We start from the raw sequence: 24,747 nt of genomic DNA on the forward strand, positions 1-24,747 counted from the left end.
GTAAGCTCAGTTGTATTATTGCGTGACAATTCCGGAAGATCATCATCAAGTTGATCATACTTAATGTTCAGACTCTCACTATCATCACGCTCGTCTTCAATGATCATATTATGTAGAATAATACATGCTTTCATTATATTTGTTAATTTCTTCACTTTAAACATTCGGGAAGGTCCACGAATGATAGAAAATCATTGTTGAAGTACTCCGAATGCACGCTTGATATCATTTATTGCGGATTCTTGTACTTTCACAAAATTTTTCTTCTTATTCCCTCTTGGTGATGAAATCGTCTTCACAAAAGTTCGTCACTTGGGATTTAGCAAGGTAATACCCCATAGTATAATCATTGCCATTGATTGTATAATTGACTGGAGGAGCACGCCCTTGGACAAGTTCCGTGAAAATAAAAGATCTCTCTAGAACATTAATGTCGTTATGTGAATCGGGCATACCAAAAAATGCATGCTATATCCAGAGATCATATGAGACAACTGCTTCTAAAATAATAGTAGGTTCACGGATGTGGCCAGAATACATACCTTTCTAGGTTGTGGGATAATTTTTCCACTTCCAATGCATGCAGTCAACGCTTCCCACCATTCCAAGGAATCCTCGTTGCTCAGCAACAGCAAGCAATCGGGTAATATCGTTGGCATTTGGAGACCGCAGATATTCATCTGCAAAAACACTTACTATTGTTTCAAAGAATTTTTTGAGGCTCTCCATTTCAGTGCTTTCACCAATACGTATGTATTCATCCATAAAATCTCCAGTAACCCCATACGTCATCATTCTAAGTGCTGCAGTTATTTTTTGCATAGAAGATAAATTGAGTCTTCCAGCATTATCTCTTCTCTGGATGAAGTACGGCTCGTAAGACTCTACCTCATTTAGAATATGGAAAAATAGGGGACGACTCATCCGAAATCTCATTTGAAATATATTCGAGGGAATACTGGATTTTCAACAAAATAATTGTGAAATAGGCGTTCGTGCCCTTGAATATGATCACGCCGAATAAACTTACGATGTTGGCGATTGTCACGATGCCTTGATGACTGTTCATCAGTCTCCTCATTAAGAACAACATCGCTATCATCTTCAGAGGATACGTATGTCAACAATTTGCGAAAGAATGTACGAGCCATTTGATGAAGGAAGTGAAAAATCAGGGGAGACTATTGAATTTCGGTTTTATAGATCAAATAAAAGAAGAGTTTATGAGAATGTGAATGTTAGTAATATACGTATTTATGTGGAAAAAAGTTATCGTTACATATAAGACAAAAAATGTTACCGTTTCAGAGAAGACAAAAAAAGTTACCGTTTGAGAAAAGATAAAAAATGTTACCGTTGTAGAAATGATAAAAAATATTACCATTACAAAAATGAGTTAAATTTTATATTCAATACATTACTAGGTATTATCATTAAAAAAACGGATAAAGAGTACTAAATAATAAAATTTGGCCATCACATTAGAAAATGCACTTATTAAAAAAAATTAATATTTTTATAATACGAATTTTGGTTAAAAAAATACTATATTGGATAGTCAAAACCGTAAAAAAAATTTAATAGAAATTGATATTTGAAAAACAAAATAATAAGACAAAAGAGTTAGTAGTTAAGATTGTAAATGGAAGAGAGAGAAAAAAATAATAAAAAAATAATAGAGAAATATTATTTAATATAATAGAAATATGAATGAGGAATGATGTAGGAGGTTTTTAAAAGATGAATAAAATTTAGAGATAAATTTAAAAAAATGTGATTTTGAGTTAAATTATAGGGATGGAGATGGGGAATCAGATGAGAATGCTCTTAAAAGATACAAGATTTTAGAAGGGTTGGAGTCCCTAATAATCATCTTAAAATAAATAAAAGCAATACTAAGAAAAATAAAAAAGTGAGTTTCGGAGTAAAAAATATGGCTATCACCCAATCCCACTAAAGGGATGTCGCTTAAAGCGGTTTTATAAAAGTCTTATAAACAAATTATTAAACTATGACCTAAAGCTGCAGTTGAGAAATGTGTGCTGCTTTTTGTTGATCCAGTCAGGTTGAAGGGGATTCTCACGACCAGTTTATCTATATCTTTAGTTAGGAAAAATAGGAATATAGGGATGTAGCAATTGAAAGATGTGCCGATACACCGACGAAAGACTGTCATTGGCTGTTGTGGCGTGTGAGACACACACTTCACCCTAAACGGAAAAAAGGTAGTTGAATTTGAAAGATCCGATGCCGCTGTCCCCAATGGTGCCGCGCGTAGTGGCAGGGGACTCGCCTAGACAAGATGGCGCGTGGATTCCACGAGCATAGGCATCCGTGCATGAGAAATATGCGCAACCCTTTTCTATAGTTTTCTCCTTCCGTTCAACAAATCGGCGGCTAGGGAGTCTAATAGAGGGGCACGTGGCGGTCTTCAAGCGAGCAGTAGATTGGAACACCAAAGTGCTACAGGCAAAAGTTTAGAAAACAAATAAGAAAAAATTATAGAAAACAGTTGAAAGTGACTAGACAGGTGGAGGGACGAAGGAGCCGAAGCTCCAACCCCCTAGGTAGAGTGACTATGGCTGACTGGCCCTAGCCAGAGAGAAAACACCTTCCTTTTATTTTCATCACAAAAGTTTCATTCTAATAAATTTTGAAGGAAAATAAATAATGTTTCCTGGATTTAAGCCACCTTTATAAATTTCATAGAGTTTGACAAAATCTTGATTTGGTCCATAAGTTTCAATTGCTAAGGATCATGCCTGGTAAATATCGAGGGACCTATTGTGTGCCATGTGTTAGGAAAGTCGTATCAAATGAGGATACTACACATTATTTTACACCACAAATTTTATATATTTTTAAAAAATTATTTTTTATTTTGTATTTTATTTTATTCTTATTAAACTAATTGAGTCGTTCTACTCATTATAATGCTATATATATATTAGCCTAATAATTTATAGCCTATAGCCTAATTGATATAATCCTATAAAAATAATTAGGCTAAACTAATTTATAGCCTAATTGAGTTATTAGGCTAATACTATATGTGAAAACAATTCTTGCTAGACTTGGAGGTTGGATACCCTCTCCTCCTTTGGAGGTTGATGGATAGTTATATCTATTTTTACAGAATATTATATTCTCAAAAAAAATTGAGATTGACATTTTTATTTTTATAGAATCTCATATTTCAGAAGGTTTTGTTAATAGAGAACTTATAAAAATTAAAACAATACCCGTCATAAAGAAATTTGTATGCAGAGAAGCTCCAATAATTTGACTTGTAATCTAGATTTTTCTCTATATTTATCAGTCACAATTATAACTTCGGTTTCATTAAATAAAATGAAGTCTATTTTCTATATAAAAAAAAATAGCTGATTTAATAAACAAATCAAACTGAATTTGTGTTTGATCACATATTTAATAATAAATCATAATGCCGAGTGACCTTATTTATCTATAGCCTAATGTGAAAGGAATCACTTTCTCTCCCTTTCAATTATTCTCTATTTAATTTTTCTAATACTCTTATCATATAGACGTGTTTTGTTTTATTGTTTGACTTTTTTTTTTTTTTAAAGAGAAATGTAACTATTCTATTTTTATGTAATGATATATATATATATTTTTTTTTCCATTTTTAGTTTCTTTAATTTATAGTTCTACATCTTCTTTAATTTTGCTTTCAAAATTTTCTTTTTCACGATTTCCTAATTTTCAAATTTATTTAACCTTTTTAATTAAAAATGAGATTTCTCCTTCGCATCTCATCTAATCTAATCAAAAATAATTTCAACTAATCTAATCATTATAATTTTTTTAAATTTTCACTTAAAATATAATACATAATTTAACTTTTTTAAATTTCAAAATAATAATAATATTTTAACAATATTTCGTTTAGCTTCCAACTCATTTCAACTTACTATTCAAATAGTACCAGGATTAAGACAATAACCATCACAAAATGAGATTTCTTCTATAAATTATGGGTCCAAGTAGTCGCTTTTTTTTTTGGTTGCAGCTGTCCAAGCAAAATGAGGATGAGAAGACTTTCCAACCCAAGGAAAGCCATGCTTTTACATTATTATAAAATTATAAATATAAAATTCAGCAATATATATATATATATATATATCTGATTTAAAAACAAAAGTCTGAGTTGGCCATTTACACCATTACCCTTGGAATTTAGTAATAAAGGAAATTAAAGAATTTTTAAAGAATTGTTTGTGAGCTTTCACATGATGCAGAGCTTTCACTTCATTCGTTTCCAATAAAAACCAACTTCCCAGTGAGAGTGCTGATTTTTTGTCCTATACGAATTAGCAGTGAGACAGAGAGAGAATTTATTAAGCACCAAATATTAGATATTTTGAATTATTATTTAATGGATATTCAGTTGATAAGCTAAATAAATAAATACCAAAACGTTTTATGCTTTATATATAGAATGGAAATGGGGACAGTTGTCACCTTTATATCTTATAAATAAGAATACCTAACCCACAAAATAATTACATAGAATAATCTCATAAATTAATGTATTTTATCTGATCTGTTAAATCTATTTTATAATAAAAATAACTTTATAATTTAACAAATCACATCAAACTACATCAGTTTATAAAATTATTTTTGTATAATTCATTTGTGGCTAAAATATCTCTATAAATAAATAAATAAAATAAAAGGATGAGAGAGATTTACATGTACTTATTTGCAATTTCCTCCTATATTTTAATATTTGCACTATCTATCAATATATAATGCAATGTAATTTCTTTCTATGTATAGAAAACGAAAAAAAAACAAAGCTAAACAAAAATTAAAAATAAAATTGAAAGGTGAAAAAAATAATGGGTTTATATTAGGAGAATACTGCCAAGATATTCATAGGTGTATTACGAGAATATTCATTATTAAAATTGTAAAGTAATATTTTCAAGATAATTTTAGATATAATATGAGAATATTAATTTTCAAAAACTGTGTAGTTTGAGGTAGAAATTTCAATATAAAGATGATTCCAAGCTCTCATCTGTCTCTCTTTGTTTCAGGATAAAAAGGGAAGAGATGAAGGTCTTCCAATCTCCAAAACATATAGAAAAACTTGAAAGTACCCTATACTAATTTGTGCGTGCGCTGCCTTTTGATATTCGTAGTCCTATTGAGTGAGATGCTTGGCTTTTCTCCTAAATTCCCTTAAGCAGACCGAGGATAGGGTATATATTAAGTGGCTTTCTGTGCCACTCTTCAGCATTTTTCAGGGAGGTTCATAAATAATTGAAGTAATTGGGTAGATAGCCTAATGAGTTGAAAGATTCATGTTTGGTTCGAGAAGGGATCGTGGAAGTTTAGAAATAAATGGACAGATAATCTACGTTTAGAGAATCTTATGGCCTTTTCTAATGTACCTGAGCCTTAACCATCTTCTTCTTCTTCTTCGGCTTTTCAATCTTACTTCAGCTGCAGTTGTTGTCAGTTGAAACTTGGTAACATAGAACAACCATAAAAGGCAAAACTTACATAAAATTGGCAGGAAACACAGAGGCATTATCCACTTGAAAACACTATTCACCAGCTAATTTATTGTCCTATGTACACAAATGCAACCTAACCCTACTAATTAGGTATAGACATGTAACATCATTCAACTCTTTAGGTTCATTGGTTTTGTCAAGACTCCATACAGGTTTTCCTGTGGTTTGCATCCCATTCCTGTATATCTGCCATCAATTGCTAAAGAGAACTCGATGGAAAGTTTTAAGGGGTGTTTGGAAGCAAGGTGAGAATGAATGCTTACTGAATCATGACAAATATACAAGCTACAAAAGAAATATCTGGCAATTAACCCACTTTGTTGACATTATTGCATGTGTAAAGAAAATAGTTGAAAGGTTAGTATCAGCTATCAGCTGCTGGCACTGGGGATCCTCTTGCTATTGGCACGCCAGAATTGAAATTCCTACTGGGCCTTACATTGTCCACAAAAAGAACGCGTCCATCAAGTGACTGCAAAATTTTTCACTTTCATTTTTATTAATTCACAATTTAGTGTGGAAAAGAAGAGAAGAGGAGGGAGGGGGGGGGGGGGGGGGGGGGGGGGGGGGGGGGGGGGGGGGGTGGTGGTGCGTGTTGGGAGAGGAACAAATTGAAGGAGATCATGTAATCTTGCCTTCCCATTCATGTCCATCAAGGCTTTCTGGGCTTCATCCTCTTTAGCAAAAGTCACATACCCATAACCTTTTGATCGGTTTCTAACTTTGTCCATAATTACTTTACCTGGAAAAGGAGAAGTGCAGGATGTCTAAAGATTATTAATTACCATTGGAAAAATGATTCTTGTCATGGTAGGAACAGAAGTTACCTTCAATGACTTGACCAAATTTAGAAAACGCTTCCACTAGTCTCTCCTCTGTGGTGGAGAAAGATATACCTGCAACAAATTCATGAGTTATGTCAAGGGATACAGAACCAAGAGTAGAAGCAGGAAACTCGGCAATCCTGAATGGAATAAAGATTGGCATGTGGGGGCAGATTTTTGTGCGTGTGTGCATGCATTCTGGGATTCAGGATATTCCATAGACTCCTCTTTTCCTATAAACAATGCAATAGCATCACTTTAGGAATTATCGGATTAAAGTAAGCTAAAAAGGAATTGAAAAAACTTCATCAGATGAATCCAATCATTAATAAGTTAAATACTGTGTAGACAATGGATATATAGCAGTGTAGATATCTAAGAAAACCAGCGTAGATATAGTTTGAGATGGCTCTAAGCATCCGTTAATGATTAAGAGATGCCTAAAATTACCTGTGAGGTGTGTAGCGTAGTGGTCAAAGGGCATGGGATGAGTTGCAGATTCAGATACCCTGGATCCGATTCCACACTAGAGTTCTACTAGATTACCTTCTACATGGTTTTGGTGGGTTGAGTTGTATATCCAGGTTTATTCCTTAGGAGTGAGTCTCAAGGGCCCTGCCTTGATGAGATTCCACATCCAAAGAAAAGGCCTAAAATGAGAATCTGCCTATATGGCTGGTAGCACTAGGTTGTCTCACTACCAGTCATATATAACTCCTTAAGCATTTGAACATAGCTTAATTCTGAATGAAGTTGAACCATTTTAAACCTCAGCATCCAATTTCAGTCCTATTTTCATCAAATTTAGCAAGAACACGGAGAACTGCACGGTACAGCCACCAAATAGCTCCACCGATGAATCAAAAGCAGAAGTTTTGAAGACCTGGAATACTATCATATATGAGGGATGTAAAACATAGAGAATAAATGATCTCTATCAGGAATATAATACAGGCATTCTCCTCCATCCTAAAACCATAGAAACTTTATTATTATGGTTATAAATTTTTAGCTAAAACATTGAACTTTCTTATCCATTAGACTTTATTCCCTCCAACCAGTTAATGAACAAGGCAGAACACATAAAGGCCAGGAGAACACAAATGGGTGCCATCAGTAGCAAGCCCATAGTAATCAGACAGCACCAGAGAGCTGTCTGTAAGTTTAGTTTCTCAAACCTTACTCTTATAACACTTCAAATCCTAAATTTAGAGTTAGAAACTTAAAGAATTTTTTTCGAAGTAAGTTAGGATGTGGCTCTACCGGGAAGTCACTGATGAGGATTCTAATCCAAACAAGTGGCTATACTTCTCTGTATTTTCCGTTTGCAGCTGTAAAGGACCCACACCTACTCTGATGAACAGGATTTTCACTTCAAAGTAACTGACAATTCCAGCTTTAACAATAACATACGCACTAATAATGGGAAAGAGCAATGATCAGATTCAACCTGCTTTATGCTCTATATGATTCTACCTTACCACCCAACTTGAATCACTAGCCAGATATAAAGCAAAACTACCAGACACTAAATACAAATGTGCTCATAATATACGCAGCGAGACAAATCATACGGGTTAGCAATACAGACAGACTTGAACAACTGCATCAACGCAAATGGCGTCTACGGGGCGATAATTTATACGCAATGGATTACATAATGCATTGCCAACACCTTATTAATTCTCAAGTGATTGGGTGCACTTTTTAGAACATTTAATAGCTCCATCACTCGGCAATACACCAAACCGAAACTTTCACTAGGTTTCATATATTTATATGCCGAAGAAATGAATCCTAATATACTGTTTGGCGACTGAGAAATCCCTTTTTTCCTGATCTTCTTGAAGACGATCTAACAACGCAAAAGAGACGAATTGTTTTGTCAGTGAAGTACTGGGTTTCATCAGGTCTCGGTTGCGTAAATTTGAATCCCTTTCTTCTTCCTACATTTTCTCTGTAACCAAAGGGAGCAAACGCCCAAAAAAACCTTACCAGATAAAGAGAAGTAATACCTTTGACGAAGAGCTTGGAAGCGAATCCTCTGAAGAAGTTCATCCGTGCAGGAGAAATGTTACCAGCTTGGGACATACCCCTTAAAGTCGCCGTGATAACAAGTAAAGGATAGCTGTTGCCAGAGTCAATCAGAAAGACTCATTTTGATGGGAGTTTCCCATTCTTCCCCTTCTGAAATTGCAAATATGAAAATCTATGGGTCCGAATTGTAATTAATCTTTTCTTCATTCTTTTTTTTTTTTTTTTAAATATTTATCTTCTCTTCGTTCCTTTTATTCTCTTGATAGAAAATATTCTAGTCACATAGAAATTATACAAAATAATTTTAGAAAATTGAAACGGTTTGATGAGACTCGTTAAATTATAAAATTATTTTTATGTAAAGTATATTTAACGGATCGGTTGAAATTACACTATATAATCTTAAATTTTTTATTTGGGCAATGATATTAAAAGAAGTGAAAGTTCAATGCAGTGTGTATTATTTTTAGTGAAACGGTACGTCTTGAAGTTGGAAGGAATGGGAACAGATGGCTCTATGCCTGCATTATTACTTTCATTATGATGTCATTTTTAACTTTCATTGTAAAGTCTTGTATAAAAGGACTAGACTTACAATACTGGTATTCGTTCTGAATGGTTGATGATTGATTTTACTTAGGAGGTTGAAGGTCCCTCGAAAACCTTTTCCAATAATTAAATGCAAGGGATTTTGCTTGTATGATTGTATCTTGATTCTATGTTCTAGGTTGAGTTCTTGTGAGTCCTTATTGTGCTCTTGTGAGGATCTTGAAGTAAATCCATTACAATTACTATTAGAGAGGCTGATCCTTTTATGGTAGAAAGGAATCAAGGCAGCAACTCTGAAGATGCAGCAAGAATATTCATAGAAGTAGCAGGAGGCCTTACAAAGGCAATTGGTTGACCATCATGCCATTCATGGCATTGCTGACAGGGTAGAGATGCTTATTGATATGATTAAATCTCTCGTTGAGAATAGTCAAATGTCTCCTCCTAAGGATAGTTTTCATGAGTGAAGATACCCTCAAGTAGTTGGTGTCTTCCATGTTATCTCTTTTTTTCCATTCCTTTATGTCACATTATCTTTCCTCACGTCTTTTCCGTTCTTTTCTTCCTGTCATTCTGATATTGCTTTGCTCTCTTTTCTTTTCTTTTCTTTTCCCATCTTCCCTCATTTTTCTCATATTTGTTCCTCTAGTAAAACTCCCTTGATGAGCTAGGTCTTGAGAGGCCCTTTGGGCTTTAAGACAAAAATCCCCCCAACAACTATATTATTATGAATAATAATATAATATAATATACTATATATCAAAAAAACAGATATATAGTATATCCAAAAAATTCAAAAAAAAAAAAACAGATCGAAATCGATAAAGCTGGAAGTATCAATTTATGGATGTAACTAGTGCAGTATCGGTTCTTCAAATTTCAAAATCGATATATATCAATTTAGTTTTAAATATGTTCAAAACTGGATCGAACCGGATTGGACCGATTATACTCCTTAGTTGAATGATCAAGTCTTGAGTAATTAAGTTAGGCTCATGGTTATCTTGTCTTAAAAAGTGTAATGAAGGTTTGGCAAGGTTGAAAGAAAGGTTGGGCTTTTTTTTATTCTTGAAGACCGAATCTTTCATGTGTGTTTGAGCTTGAATTTTACCTTGTTTCAACTGGTATTTATTAAAACCAAAGTATGTGGCTTATAAATAAAGTAGAATGAGATTGAAAGAGGAAAATTAGGAATTTTGATTCAAGGGCATGAAAGTGCATGCTTTGGCTAATTTGGGTGTTTGATGCTTTAAAATGTGTATTAAATGAATTGAGTCATTGAATGAGTGAGAATCAGATCGTAAATGTGTGGTATAAAGTTTGGTTGAAATCGGGTCAAAATGCAAATTGTTAAAGTTTGGGGATCAAAGTGCAATTAGAAAAAGTTTAGGGTCCAGTTGTAAATAGTCTTTTATTATGAGGATTGATAATATTTTAGTAAGAAGTCTTAATTCAAGGTCCTTTTTTCTTTTTCTTTTTTTAAATTTTTAAATCAAGCATAGATGATATATATATTGATAGTAGGGAAAAAAGTGAGTCTAGCTCTTTACAAGTTACACTATAGGTGGATCTTTTTCCATTATGAAATTGCAATAAACACGGAGAAATTTGGATTAAAGGGATATTTCCATAAGTTTGTGTTGAAGCTGCCCATTGTGCTAGATTATGTGTGCATCGATTTGAGGATCGATGAATTTTCCTTAATTGCCAACTTGTGAAGGATTTTAAGAGATACTTTTTATCACTGATGATGGGATATAAAATTCAATCTTAGGCAACTGAGGAATTTTTAATTGCTTAAATCACCACATTGGAATCTCCTTCAATTATTATATTTTGCAATTTCAATCTTTCAACTTCTTGAATGGCCATTAAGGCTACTCTGGCTTCTTCTATGTTCGGATGGGGGCTGTAAATCTAGTCTGTTTTAGCAAAGAGAATTATTCTTGTAGCATCCCGGCATAAAGTAGAAATTGTGGAGCCCTGTTTCCTCACAGCTACATCAAAGGTCACTATCTTGAATTCTTGAGAATCTTATTTTATTTCTTCCATTCGCAAGAAATTATCAGAAGGCAAATTTTTTTCTTTCTTTGTCCAAACACTTATATGATCCTGATAAATTTTTTGAACTAATTCGACAAATTTGAGGGGTGTGGATTGTATTTGATCATGGATGAGTTTATTTCTATGGAACCAAAGGAAATCCATAGCAATGCAAGCAAAAACTTGAAAATAATGATACTCAGATTCTGGGATTTTCAGGAACATGTTTGGATTGATAATGTTATTGATCCACTCATGAATTGGTTGATGAGAAAAAATAGTAGTGTCAATGGGCTAGTTTGGTTGTCTCCACACAATTTTGGAATAAATACAGTTTAGGAATAAGTGTGTGAGGCTTTCAGGTTCTATTTTACAAAGAGGGCATAGGATCTCATCTTCCTGAAGTGGAATGACTCTATGAATTAATACCTTTGTAGGAACAATATTGTTACATATTTTCCAAAAGAGTTTCAACCGATATTGAATTTTTATTTTCCACAATTGCTTCTAGTTGGTTGAGTCGGAGGAGTGGAATTGATTTGTATTTTGATTTGCAACAGCAGCGTAAGCTGATTTGACCGAAAAGTTCCCAGAGGAATGATGAATCCATTTGGTTTTATCAGGAATTGAATGAAAATTGTGGATGGCTAATGGAACTTTTTGGATTTCTCTTGTGGTTTCTTCAATGAAGAGAGAGTTTAGAAGTAAAATGTTCTATCTTCTTGGTTCTTCCAAAATGAGCTCCGAGACTATGGTATTCTGATATATTGTAGTAGTGTATGGATTTGGAAAGGGTTTGAAAGAGGGCATAGTAGGTATCTAGGGATCCTACCATACCTTCATTGTAGTCCCATTATTAATTTGAAAACAATAATTATTTATTAGAAAGTCTCTTTGCTTGAGGATATATTTCCAGAACCAAGAGTCTTGTGGTTTTGAGGTAATATTGACAAAGGAATGAGATTTGAGATATTTTCTTGAAAGAACGTTCTTTGACAAATTGTTTGACCCATTCATGAAGCTCCAAGCACATTTAGAAATCAACGCCAAATTAAAGAGATGCATTGTTTTTAAACCCAAACCTCCCATAGATTTTGGAGTGCAAATTTCTTTCCAAGATTTTGGCAAAAATTTTTTCTTTTCAAGGTTGTTCATACCCCACCAAAATTTTCGGAAGATGGAATCAAGATGGTTGGTGATGGATCTTAGAAGGAGATTTGTGCTCATAATATAACAAGGGATAGCACTTGCAACTAATCTGATGAGGACAATTTTCGCAGCTTGTGAGAGGATTTTTGCTTTCCAACCTTGAAGTTTTGACTAAATCTTTTCAAGGAGTTTATTGTGAAAAATTTAGTTTTAATTCAAGGTTTAATATAGAAACACTTTCTAACTTGATTTCAAAAACCCTACAGAAAACGAGACAACAAGCAAGCACTACTTCATTTGTTAAGGAAGTTTGTAAGTTGTTTCTTCTACTTAAATAAGCCTTTTTAAAGGTAGATGTGAATTTTATAGCCAATTGCATTGCATATTAAATTATTTCATGCCAAGGAAATAATCACAACCCTACAACTATGAAGGTTTCATTATATTAAATGGTTTCATGCCATACTATTTTTTAATGGTCTCAATAAATAAAATAATCACAACCAAGAAAGAATTCCAATGAAATTCCTCTCACCACCCTAAAGTGATTAAAGTTGGATGTGGCTAAAAGTACATTGAAAAATGTAAAACATCCTTATAAGACTCCTCAACCATATCTGGAGTAAGTAAAGTTGGATGTTGCAAACCTACGTCTGATAAGGTCAAGAATCCTGCCTACAGTTGCATTTAGATAGTTAGGTAATCTCATATATTTTGTGAATAATGACGAAAAAATAATAATAAAATATTAAATAATAGTTAATAGTAATAAAAAATAATGAAAAGAATATAAAAAATAATAATAAAATAATAATAAAATATTTTCAAAATATTTTAATACCCAACTTAGCCCTCAGTTTCTCTAGCCACCTCTAGAGTACAGTAAAGTTAGGATGTGACGAGATCTATGAATGGGCAGGTCAAGAATCCCAACTAAATGACAAGGAATAGAAATGTTATGGAATGTTTATCAAGTTATATATTATTGTAGCTTTAGAAATGTTTTATAATGTTAAGATAAGAAAATGTTTTCAATCCTGTAAATTAGATTTGATGTAGTCCATCAAACCACGCTAATTTGTAAATTTATTTTTGTAAAATTCTTCATCTAAAGGATACAAAAGGTTTGGATGGATCAATAGAAATATAGAAAATAAGATGGAATGTTAAGTTGGCTTCAATAAACAGCAAACAGGAACTTCAGAAATTCCATTACTATTATATAAGTAATAGATTAGATTATTGGAATGACTTGAGAAACTCATAGCACTGCACAAAAACTAGAAATGAACTTTTTACAACTACATAAAAACCCAGGGATTGATCACATTTGATCGGTTTTGAGAACAGCCTACTAATTGACAATACGAACTTTATGTTTGTCAAAGAGATATCAACAACTTGCTAACTTTCTAAGCAACTGACACCAATGAAGCTAAGCACGGCGGCAGACTCGAGTTCGTATAAATTTATCACCTTCACAAACCAATAAATATCCATATACTTGCTATATTATATTAATGGAATGTATTACCAGCAGAAAAGGTGATTGGAGATAATTGCTATACAATATTACAATCTCTATATCACATGCACTTCCTTCCACCTACAAGATACAAACCCAATAAAGAAAAACAAACAAACAAAACTACATAATCAGCAAAAATCCAGCATCCGCAACGTCTGTGCCTCTTCCAATTTGTCACGAGTTGTGTGCATTCAGAATAGCTCGATACACCATGTCGATAAATTGATTATCCTACCACATGTGCCAAATTTATCAGATACCATGGAAAAAGCAGCTGAAACTGACTAGGTAAGTTTTGTACACCACGATTTACTTGAAAGAGATCATGATGTGAAAGTATGACAGACAGGAAAAAACAAAAATCTCCATCAAATTTCAACAAATAGAAAAGAGTTTTTCCATTGCTGAACATGCAAAATTATCCTCCAGATCATGTATATTGAACGGCATAGCTAATCGCCTTACCGTAGAAACATGTCGCTAAGGTTTTTATATGCCAATTATAAGAGTTAACTCTGGGATTGTTAAAAAGAGTTCCAAGGTCAGATTGAACTCAGCTGATCAATCTAAACCATCTATAAACATGTCATTTTTAGATACTGGTGGTGAGTGATCAGCCCTTTTTAAAACAAGAATGCAGCATATCAATGATTAAAAATCAAATACCAGAAAAGGCAACATAAGAACCTGGGATTTTTTTTTTTTTTGATCGGTAAGAACCTGGGAAAATTGAGTGTATGGAATAAAGTTTAAACGTCTATCAGAGTCATTATAGTTCCATAATTGATGCGTTTTTTCGTTTTGTTTTTGTTTTTCCAGACACGTAACATATGTACCATGCATGCTTTTACCATGTACTTCCTACTGTTGCAAATCGTCACCTATTACTTTCCCTTTTATCAGAAAAAAGTTGGAAATAATAGACATTGAAAGCAATTCTGAAAGAACCTTCTTACATACTAGCATTCTCAATGAACATGCTATGCAGTCCATGGAAAATTACAAGCGGGAAACTGAGCAGAGTAAAGAAATGACCATTACTGAACTGAGCAATCTCCTTCAGATGATCGGGTCAAAGTGAATTGGGCTATAGCCATCCCAGCAGAGATTGGTAAACTAGGTATACGATTGGTGATAAGAGACAGTGAAGGGAATGTACTGGCAACCCAAATGGAAACCTTTATTTTATCGCATTGATTCTACAATAGCTGAGGCTCGAGGAATGGTTGAAGCTACTCGACTATGCAAACTACAACAAATTATTTTAGAAGAAGATGCCAGCCAAGTGGTGAAAGCGTTACAGGTCAGAGAATCAGATGATGGTCCTTTCAGAAGCCTTATTTAGGATGCAAAAAAAATACCACTACAGTGAGGCGAGATTTGGCAAGCTAGATATCAGGAGAGAAGCTAACGAGGTAGCCCACAGATTAGCAAAAGCAGCAGTAAAGGAAAATCCTGTACTGATAACCATTTCTATTGCTAGGGCATAACTTTTCTTACTGAGAAAGTGACAATAGATATTATACAACTAGAAAATAGTTTTCTTTTTATGTCCATATAAATATATTATACTCCTAATTATTTAGTAATCCATAACAGTCCAAATTCTTCTGCATGTAAAATGTCCAGAAATTAGTCAAATAACAACTTCATGATCTATAGGCAATCAATTTCCTGTCAAAGAGGATAACGGGTATCACAAAAAATCTGAAAAATTACAACCGCAAACCCCATAAGAATGTGATTCCTATAGAAGAGGCTCTGGACATTTCAGTAGCTAGAGTAATAAAAAAACATTTCTGCAACCAGACAAACTAACCTGAACAAGCACAAGTAGTGCTTCTTGGACTTTATCTCGGCTAATAGCTGGTCCATAGTTTGGAGTTGGAACAGGCGCAGGAGTAAGAGATGGTGGAGGTGGAGTAGGTGGTGGAAATGGTTGTAACAATGGAGCACCATATGAGCGTTGTAGGCTCACTGCTGGAGGAAGTGGAGGAGCAGTAGGCACGGGTGAAGAGACAGGTAGCATCATCATTGCAGAAGAGGAAGGGGGAGGAACAAAAAATGAAGAAGGCTTTATAATATTGGTGGCCCTGTTGCTGTTACTGTTGGATTCAGTAGTATAAAGGAGAGGCATTAAAGGAGTAGAAGATGACAGAGGAGGAGATGGGATTTGCAAGGTTGGTACCATAGGAGAGGCAACACCAACTGGATGGGAATTTGGAGGGACTGGTGCAGGGGACTGATAAGGTTGTGCAGTCATCACTGCATTTGAAACAGTCCCAATAGTCATAGCTGCCTGCAAAAAGGTACTCAATAGCTTCAATCATGCTCAACTACAAAGAAATTACCCAAATTATTTTCCTTTTTTGGATCATAAAACAGAGGTTGACCTTTAAATCTCTTAACTTAATAAATGACAACCGTTAAGGATATAAAGATGTTATCCATATAAACATTAAGGTATCCATTTTGGCTAAAGGAGGTAGAAGTTGATTCTCGATATGGATATTCTTGCTGTAACAGGGAAGTGTGATGCATCTACATATCTCCAAATAAACTTCCAAAAAAGTGATTGCAAATCCCACGTTGTGGGGATTGTTGTCATGCCTTGTATTGACATGGGATCTATGTCCGACCTGTGGCTTGAATTCCATTAGGTTTTTTTATCAAATAAAGACAAAAGTTTAACTTAAAAGGAGGAGAAAACATGCACAAAATCAAATGATTTTGTTAAACTATATTGCTTTCAAAAGAAGATTGCACATTATATTTAAGACAATAAAACCACTGTAAACCGTAACACGTGATCTCAGGTTATACCACAATAAAATGCCAGGCACAAAAATCCAGAACAAGATACCATTGTCCAGATGTCACACCTGGCCCAAACTTTGAACGTTGGAGTGGGGTTTCAAGATTAAGGCCCAAGGGCCAACTGATTTTTTATTGATTGTTTTATGTTGAATGTTTATTACAGGTTCTAACACAGTAAAATGCCAGACAAAACAAAAAAAAAAAAAATCTAGAACTGGATACCATTGTCCAGATGTCTTGCCCAAGGCCAAAAATCCAAACATTGGAGTGGAATCTCAAGACTAAGGACAGTTGGGCCATTTGATTTTCTATTTATTGTTTTATGTTAAATGTTTATTAACTTTGGATATTAATTAGATTTGAATTTAGGGCCAGCAGAATTTGTTTTTGGCGTAGATCTGCCTAAAAGGCAAGTTCTCCAAATCTGTCACAGCTAACAAACAAAAACAACCTAGATATCATATCCCCACGGAGCTGCCGACATTTGGGAATATTTTAGGAAGGTTTTCTCTAGCTTAATGATAGGAAGCTACCTAAAAATCTTCAGGAAAACTGTCACGGCCAGTTTTAGAAACAAATCCTAGGGGTTTAACCCTAAGGGGTGGTGTAGTGTCCTAAGGCAAGCCATATAAAACAGACATCTTGGGTTCGAAACTCTGCATTTGTACTCTTGGGGCCATCGGAATGGGGGAATTTTCCCTTGATTACCCGAGGTGCACTTGCAGGAAACTCCTTGTTGAAGGGTTGTGCACCTCTGGGATTAGTTGGGACTTCGTCACTAAATACCCGGTGACAATAAAAAAATACAATCCTAGGGTTTCAACACTACAAGGCTGCCGAAAATCTTGAAACATTTTAGGAAACTCCTTAACTCAATTACATGAAATTGCCAAGAGTAGGATATAGTGTCCAGCTCCTAGGGCTGAGCAAAAATCTGACTCCGACTCTGCTCCGACTCCAACAAATTGGAGTTGAAATTGGACTCTCTTTTCTTTTTTTTTTTATCTTTCTATCGGAGTCTGAGGTGTCATCGGACTAACTCCAACTCCATGCTCCGACTCCAACTATGACTACGATATTGTACATATGTTATAAATTACAATGGCAGAGTTAAAGCTACATACACTGAAGAAGTTCACGAAGGAAGGATCATCAGGAACATCAGGGGCGTTGAAGGCAGTAGATGATGGTGGCTCCAGAGGACCGTCCATAACTGCCATAGTTGGGACTGCTTCTAGTTCTTCAAATTCACTGTAGTGAGAAATAATCAAAACATTTATTTTTTGAATTTTCTACAACAAAAATCTATAGAAGAAGAGAACAGGTAGACATGAATGAATGTCAAGGGTGTCAGCCAAAGAAAAGAATAAATAATGCTGCGTAAAATGAAGAACAAGTGGAATTTTTTATTGACTTTTAGGCCACAACATTGATTATTCCCACATACAAAGATATAAGAATTTTAAAAATTAAGGTTCTTTGGACCTGCATTTATTACACATTTCATAGAAGATAAAACATGATTTCCGATCCGGGAAGTGCCACTAGGAAACTTGAAAACTAGAAGGATAACCACAGATGTAAAAACTGGGCAGCAATCTGAAATACGTAACGTATCAAAATGAAAAGATGAAGTTTTGATAGGGGGAAGAACAAAGGGAAAAAAAAAAAAGAAGCTCAAAACGAAAACCAGAGTGTTTACTATAATACATTTTTGTTAATTTTGAAAACACAATTGGCATAGTCGTTAAACAATGTAAATATATTAAATGATACATTGTGGAAGATCCTATAAGACTGCCCCATAGGCCATGATATAGAGACCAGAAAGGGCAGTCAAATGAATAAGTTTTATACAACAAAAATTCTTTACAAATATTTTTTTTATCAATAAAACAAAACGTCTTTACAAATATTAAAACGTCGTCAAGCTTTCTAATTCCAGGTTAAAAATAATTTTGCTTCTATTGTCTTCTCGCTATTTGGGTGTATCCTTCTATATAGTTCATGTGTACTTAAGCTCATCTAATAAAATTACATTACTTATTTGGGAAAAAAAAAAAAAAAAAGGAATAGAATGCTACTTGTTACCTTTTGTTTGAAGGCACTGTTGACTTTTGAGGCACCTTGGAGTAAGCATTAAGTATCCTGCAAGCATAAAAGAAAAGATTATGAAAAAGAATAATAAAAGGGTAGGAGAATGAAACTAAAATAGTGAAACAAATCTATGCATCACAAGTTCTTTGTCAGATAGATAATATGCATCACAATATATTTGCTTGGTCTCAACTGAAATCTACATGTTATCTTTTTTTTAGTAAGATCAAAAGTGCAGAGATTAAATTACTTATCAGAAATAAATATAATGTGTATATTTCAGTTGAAACCAAGCAAATGATGTCGGGGGCCCTGAGTCACAGTAAGTTATCCAGAGCCACTAGCAAATGGCTCTGTAGCCATTCAGCTGACTTGTTAAATTGAGCAACTGTGTTCTTCAAAATGTTGATAGAGATACAATGATAACTAAATACACTTGAGCATATATAATAATATATAAATTCATTAAATATGAGCGTGCATCTTCATATGTGAATAGATGCACAATTAAATATTTAATTGATAAATGTTGATAAATCAACTTAATCATGTAAAAATATTTCTTATTTTGTAAATTATTCAAAATGCATGTCATGAACCCTTCCTATGTTTGTATTCATGATTTATGTTTTTCTTTAAAAATTTGATACCTATCAGGAAGCATCCAAAAAGTATCAGACACAATAAGGATACAACTCACTTACAACAGAATATATGCAACATAGTTATACCTATATTCTCATTCATAAATATATGCAATGAAAGCACATCAATGAACTCAAACCATTCTCAGAGGTCATAACAATGATAAGCTACAATAACTTCTCATCACGAGGACCAAATTACGAGATGCTAATTCCTTTCCTCTCATCGACAGTTACTAGCAATGTACAATCCACTGGAACCTTTTAAATTGAGTTCATTAATAATCCACAGTAACTTTTATCTGAGATCCATTTAATAGAATAAATCAGACGTATACAGCACCTTTATATATAGGACTGAATGCATAGCATTGTCAACCATCTAGTTCCTCTAGCCTCCTCCTAGCAATGTTGGATATACATTTTCATTGAAAGCCACAAGATCAACAGTTCAGAGGCTGGTAAAGAAAGCTGTTAATGAAAATGAAACTTCAGAAACTTTCTCACCCAGTTTTCTACTCACAAGTTTCCAAGAATGGGCTTCACCCAGAAGTTTATCCTCTCTATAAAACTAGCAGTTTTTTCATGTAACCCATACAAGTACTAACAGATGTGCATTAACATGATAGGTACAAAATGGCCCAGCTTCGAAAGCAGCATTCCAACTACCAGGGTAAAATTGACGAAAACTAAATCTTTCTTAAATGAAGTATCTCCTTTTTCACTTCAGTGAAAAACCATAACAAATTTCTTTCTTGATGCATTTTTCTTAATGAAAAATCAACCAAATAAAATTCCAACACACTATGTGTTGACAAAAGTCATCCCACCAAAGTATAAAACCCTTGTTTTCGTCTGAAGCTTTATTTCCTAGTAGAATAAGCACGAAATAATCTGAATCTGTGCAGTAAATTAAAAAACCACTACATATCGGGTGCAATCAAGGATGTGCATATTAAATGTCCTAATTTTGTTGTATAAAATGCAAAAATAAAAGTAGCCCAATTTCCAACAACATTACATGGGGATGACCCAAAAGAAAACCTATGTTTTTGTAAATTGCAATAATCCCAAAATTACTGTAACTTGCTCTAAACAGAATGCCATAATAAATTTGGAATCATCTGTAGGATCTAACTCCCCACTCAATAATACTCATTAATCGCATCAAGGTTTGACCGCACACCATGCTACATCTTTTTTTTATTGGCACTGGGTGTCCAGTAAGAGCGTCCCAACTAACACCATGCACCATAGCAGTTGTGTTCATGAAAATTCCTACAACCTTGCCATGCTCCTGATCAGATGTCACACAAGTATACCAAAACCCATGCACTCATGCCATATTTCTTTGGCCTAATATGGAGTTTCCATTTACTGCAAACTGAAAAACCTATTTCCATGGTACTTTGAGCCACTTATGACTTCGAAATAATTCCTAATGTCACAATACCCAAAAGTCCCTCACTCCATAACAAGCATTACCACTCTACTAACCAAATGATTTTAGTCTAATTTTCATTCAGGGATTGGGGAAAAAAGTGTTCTTCACCTTCAATCGCAGTTAAACAAAGAACACACAGAAATAATCAAATATCTTACTTCACATACACCAAATTACTTGTGAACATACTTTTCCTCTTTATTCTCTCCACTAAACAGATCCAAGATGGATAATTGGATAATACCACAAATAAATAATAAACTCAAAGAAAATAAGATATGATGCACATAATACCTAGTTCTGAAGCTAGAATGAATACCAAATTATGAAGCTGCACAGATATAAAACCCCAGCAATTTTGGACTTAAGTCATTACTTTATTGGGAAAATGGCTTTAAAGCCAAAATGAAATGTAATCCACAAGCATAGCCTATTAATATAGAATGTGATTTTAGCAAACATATGAAATTAAAATAGAACATAGATAACATAGACAAAAAGACAAATCATAAAACATCAAATAGATCTTCTACCAACTAGAAGGATGCTAGTTAATTACATGCAGAAACATGGCCAACAACGGCCAATGGATCAATGATCACAATGAAGTCATATTTTGGGATGAGCAGCCGAACCATGATCCTCACACATACAGAACACTCAAGCTGATGATGGCACCAATGAAAGTGCAACAGTTTTTCCAACCACCATAAAATGATGGAACAGCTTACGTCAGATCTCCATCAAGGATATTCTTTTAAGCAATGATTATAGAAAGGTCCAATAAAGTGACACACTTCAGAAGTGAAACATAGCTCTTTATTTATGTGCAATTAACAACAAGTTACGAGATTATGAATTTCACAGGAAATGTGAAACCAAAAAACAAACAAACAAACAAACTTTACCTGCTGAAAAGATTTGCAACCTCTTCACATTCACGTGCATTGTAAAACCAAATACCATTCACTTCTTGTGCTGCATTTCGATATAATAAATATGGAACCTGGACTTCATACTCAAAATCTCCCAACAGATTCTCCACCAAATTATCTATTCATATGAACATGTTCTTCAGTTCATAAAATAAACTGATAAACATTTATGAACGGTAGATAAAAAGGAATGAAAGACTCTAAACCGATTCTCCTGCAGAAAGGTGAGAAATTTAATCCTTCTTAAGAACATTAATGACTAAATGCATAATCCCATGATCAATTTGAACCACCAAATAATTGCACTTGTATTCAAAATCTTAAATATTAAGGATCGCAAAGGATCACTAGAGGAAACTAACCCGTATTGCGTCGGTTCATCACAATAAACTGAAAACGTGGTTGCGTGCTCCTGAAGTGACAGAAAGGAAGTTAATAAGATTATCAGTAAAGATAAACAAAAAAAAAAGAAAAGAAAATAAAGATACAAAACATCAATCCCCAAATTTTCTAAACACAATTATACAGTTATATGAAGGCTTGCCTCTTCACGACGAAGAGAGATCCCTCGACGTCCTTGCGGCTCTGTAAATGAAGCCAAAAACAGAAATAAAAACAAAACATCAGAGCAAGCGCAAAATAACAAATTGGGAGCTTTGTGCGTGTGCGTGTGTATTTTAAAGACCCAACCATTGCTGTTGGATACTAATTTGATTAAACCTTTAACCGTCAGATCATAACAGTGTGTGTGTGTGTGTGAGAGAGAGAGAGAGAGAGAGAGGCCAACCCATTGGCTGAGGTCGATGTTGAATTCGTAGAAAGTGACGTGAGCAGCGGTGATGAGGATCTCTTCGACGAAGGGGTCGATTCGCTGGAGAACGGTGAGGTTGAGGAGCTTAGTGCTCTGTTGGTCCAGATTTGGCATCAGCTTCCCGCTCTGTGACATTATGTATTATATCTTTCTCTTTTCCTTTGGAATTGGGAGTCTCAGACAACACAAACCCTAGAGATTGGGCGAGCTCACAAAGATTCGCGAAGAAGAAGATGAAGATACAGACTCTGCTGCGGTTCGCTACCACCACCACTCAGCTTGTTTCCTAAGATTCCACTCTATTGACGGGTAACCTTCTAACGTAACAAATGAATTATGGAATTTTATTAATATTATTTTTATTTTAAAATTTAAAAAAATTAAATTAATTATTTTATTTTATGTAAAAATATAAAAAAATATATAATAATTAAATGAGATAATATGAGATAAAAATAATTGTTAAAAAAAATGAAGATTTTGCACTCCAAGTACTCCCCACCTTTAGTGTCGTTTGGTCACTAAATTTGATAATTAAGATGAGTTGAACTCCTCTTATTATTATAATTTTTTTAAAATTTTCATATAAAATATAATAAATAATTCAAAATTTTTAAATTTTAAAATAAAAATTATATTAAAAATTATATTTTAATAATATTTTATTTAAATTTTAACTTTTATCTCATATTATTTGTACAACTAAACGAAATCTTATTTCTTTTTTTAGCAAAAAGAATTGCTAACACATAAAATTTAATTTTTCATGTATCAGTTATTGAGATAATAAAAATTATGAAATTTGAAATTCAAAATTTTAAAATTTTAAAATAAAGTTGATAAAATAAATCTTGTAAAATTGTAAGTAAAATTATAAACACATATAGCACTACTATCTAGCAAAACAATCTCAAAAACCGATTTCTAGTCTTGCTAGTTAGCTCTTAAATATCATGTAACACTATCTTCTTGTCGATTTCCTATTCTTCTATTCCTTTCCTCCCTCTATCTTTCATCCCTCCCTTTTCTTTTATTTTAGATGTTTCAAAATATGTTTAGTTTTATATCTTTGAGCTTTTTCTAAGTTATAATATTTTTGGCATTCTAGTGTTTCTTTCCTTGGTTTTTAAGTTTTTATTTTAACATTTTTTTAAGTTTTAAATTTTTATTTTTTATTTTTAAGGCTTTTTTAATTTTTTAACTCATGGCATGTCATGTGACTTGCCACGTCAACATAATTATTAATTTATTTTTTAATATAATGACTAACTAGATCAATCTTAGAACCACGTAAAGGAGAAAGTTCAATTAAAATACACAAAGAGCATTTTGAGTTTAAGACAAACTACATAGACTAAATTTGTATTTAACCCGATTTTGTATATAAAAAAGCTTATTAGAGAAGTAAAATTGGCACATTAATGTCACATCTATCACATAAAAATTTTAAATTTACGAAAAAAAGTTGCAGGCACCAAACAATGAAAAGCGTCTTTAAGAAAGTATTCTCATATAACAACCAAATATAATAAAGTATTTATTTTCTACTAAAATTAATTTGCTGAGATAGCTTTTTATAAAACAAATCTTTTACATCGAAACAAATAAATCCTAAAATGAATGTGGGGAAAGACAATAAAAGTAAAGCACTTATTGCTTCACTAGAGTGTGGGAATTAGGGATGTAAAATTAAATTAAAAAACTGAAAAATCGGCTTGGACTAGTTGGTTCAGTCTGACTTTCGACCAGTTTAATTCGAAATTAGTTCATTCATTTTAAAAATGGTCAAATCAAATCCAGAATTGGTTTTATATTTTTCAATACTGGACTGAACCAGTTCAAATATTATATATATTATTAATTTTTAATATTATATATAATATATTTTATATTATATATAACTTTTTATATATAATATATATAATTATGTATGAAATAATATATTATAATTTATAACATAACATTTTAATCTTAAACATGAATATTTATTTGATCATATGTTTCAAATATAAAATATATATTAAATACATTTTATTACCTGATAAATTCTCAACATATTTCTTTTGATAAATACATTAGTAATACTAATATACTTAATATATTAAAACTGAAAAACTGAATCGGACTGGAATCAGTAAAATCGGATGTACCAGTTTAGGGGCGTAATCAGTGCGTAATTTATTTTAAAAATGCAAAATCGATATTACTGATTCGAATAGCAAATTTTGTTCAAAATCGAACCAAATCAGACCCACTACACCCCTAATGAGAATCGCCACAATGGAGACTTTTATTCAATATCACATAAGGATTAGAG

The 24,747-nt window shown here is 33.3% G+C and overlaps 2 protein-coding genes across 3 annotated transcripts; both read right to left on the reverse strand.

Moving 5' to 3' along the window:
• Positions 1–5,505: 5,505 nt before the first annotated feature.
• Positions 5,506–8,573, reverse strand: LOC122291272 (small RNA-binding protein 11, chloroplastic-like). Of its 2 annotated transcripts, XM_043098939.1 has the most exons (5): positions 8,392–8,500; positions 6,827–7,259; positions 6,380–6,448; positions 6,188–6,294; positions 5,506–6,024 (listed from the first exon to the last, which is right to left on the reverse strand). In XM_043098939.1, exons 2-5 carry the CDS (start codon positions 6,858–6,860, stop codon positions 5,917–5,919), a joined length of 318 nt encoding a protein of 105 aa, XP_042954873.1. In that variant the 5' UTR covers positions 6,861–7,259; positions 8,392–8,500; the 3' UTR covers positions 5,506–5,916. The 2 variants fall into 2 exon arrangements, with proteins under 2 accessions (XP_042954873.1, XP_042954872.1); XM_043098938.1 differs by lacking the exon at positions 6,827–7,259 and having other exon boundaries at positions 8,392–8,573.
• A 5,064-nt stretch (positions 8,574–13,637) lies between these two features.
• LOC122292408 (mRNA-decapping enzyme-like protein) lies at positions 13,638–22,746 on the reverse strand. The gene is made up of 8 exons (XM_043100749.1): positions 22,407–22,746; positions 22,164–22,204; positions 21,982–22,031; positions 21,593–21,737; positions 18,591–18,647; positions 17,624–17,750; positions 15,502–15,981; positions 13,638–13,913 (listed from the first exon to the last, which is right to left on the reverse strand). The coding sequence occupies exons 1-8, from the start codon at positions 22,563–22,565 to the stop codon at positions 13,857–13,859; spliced, it is 1,116 nt and encodes a 371-aa protein (XP_042956683.1). The 5' UTR covers positions 22,566–22,746; the 3' UTR covers positions 13,638–13,856.
• Positions 22,747–24,747: the final 2,001 nt, after the last annotated feature.

This window comes from Carya illinoinensis, chromosome 13 (assembly GCF_018687715.1).
Source record: "Carya illinoinensis cultivar Pawnee chromosome 13, C.illinoinensisPawnee_v1, whole genome shotgun sequence".
NCBI lineage: Eukaryota > Viridiplantae > Streptophyta > Magnoliopsida > Fagales > Juglandaceae > Carya > Carya illinoinensis.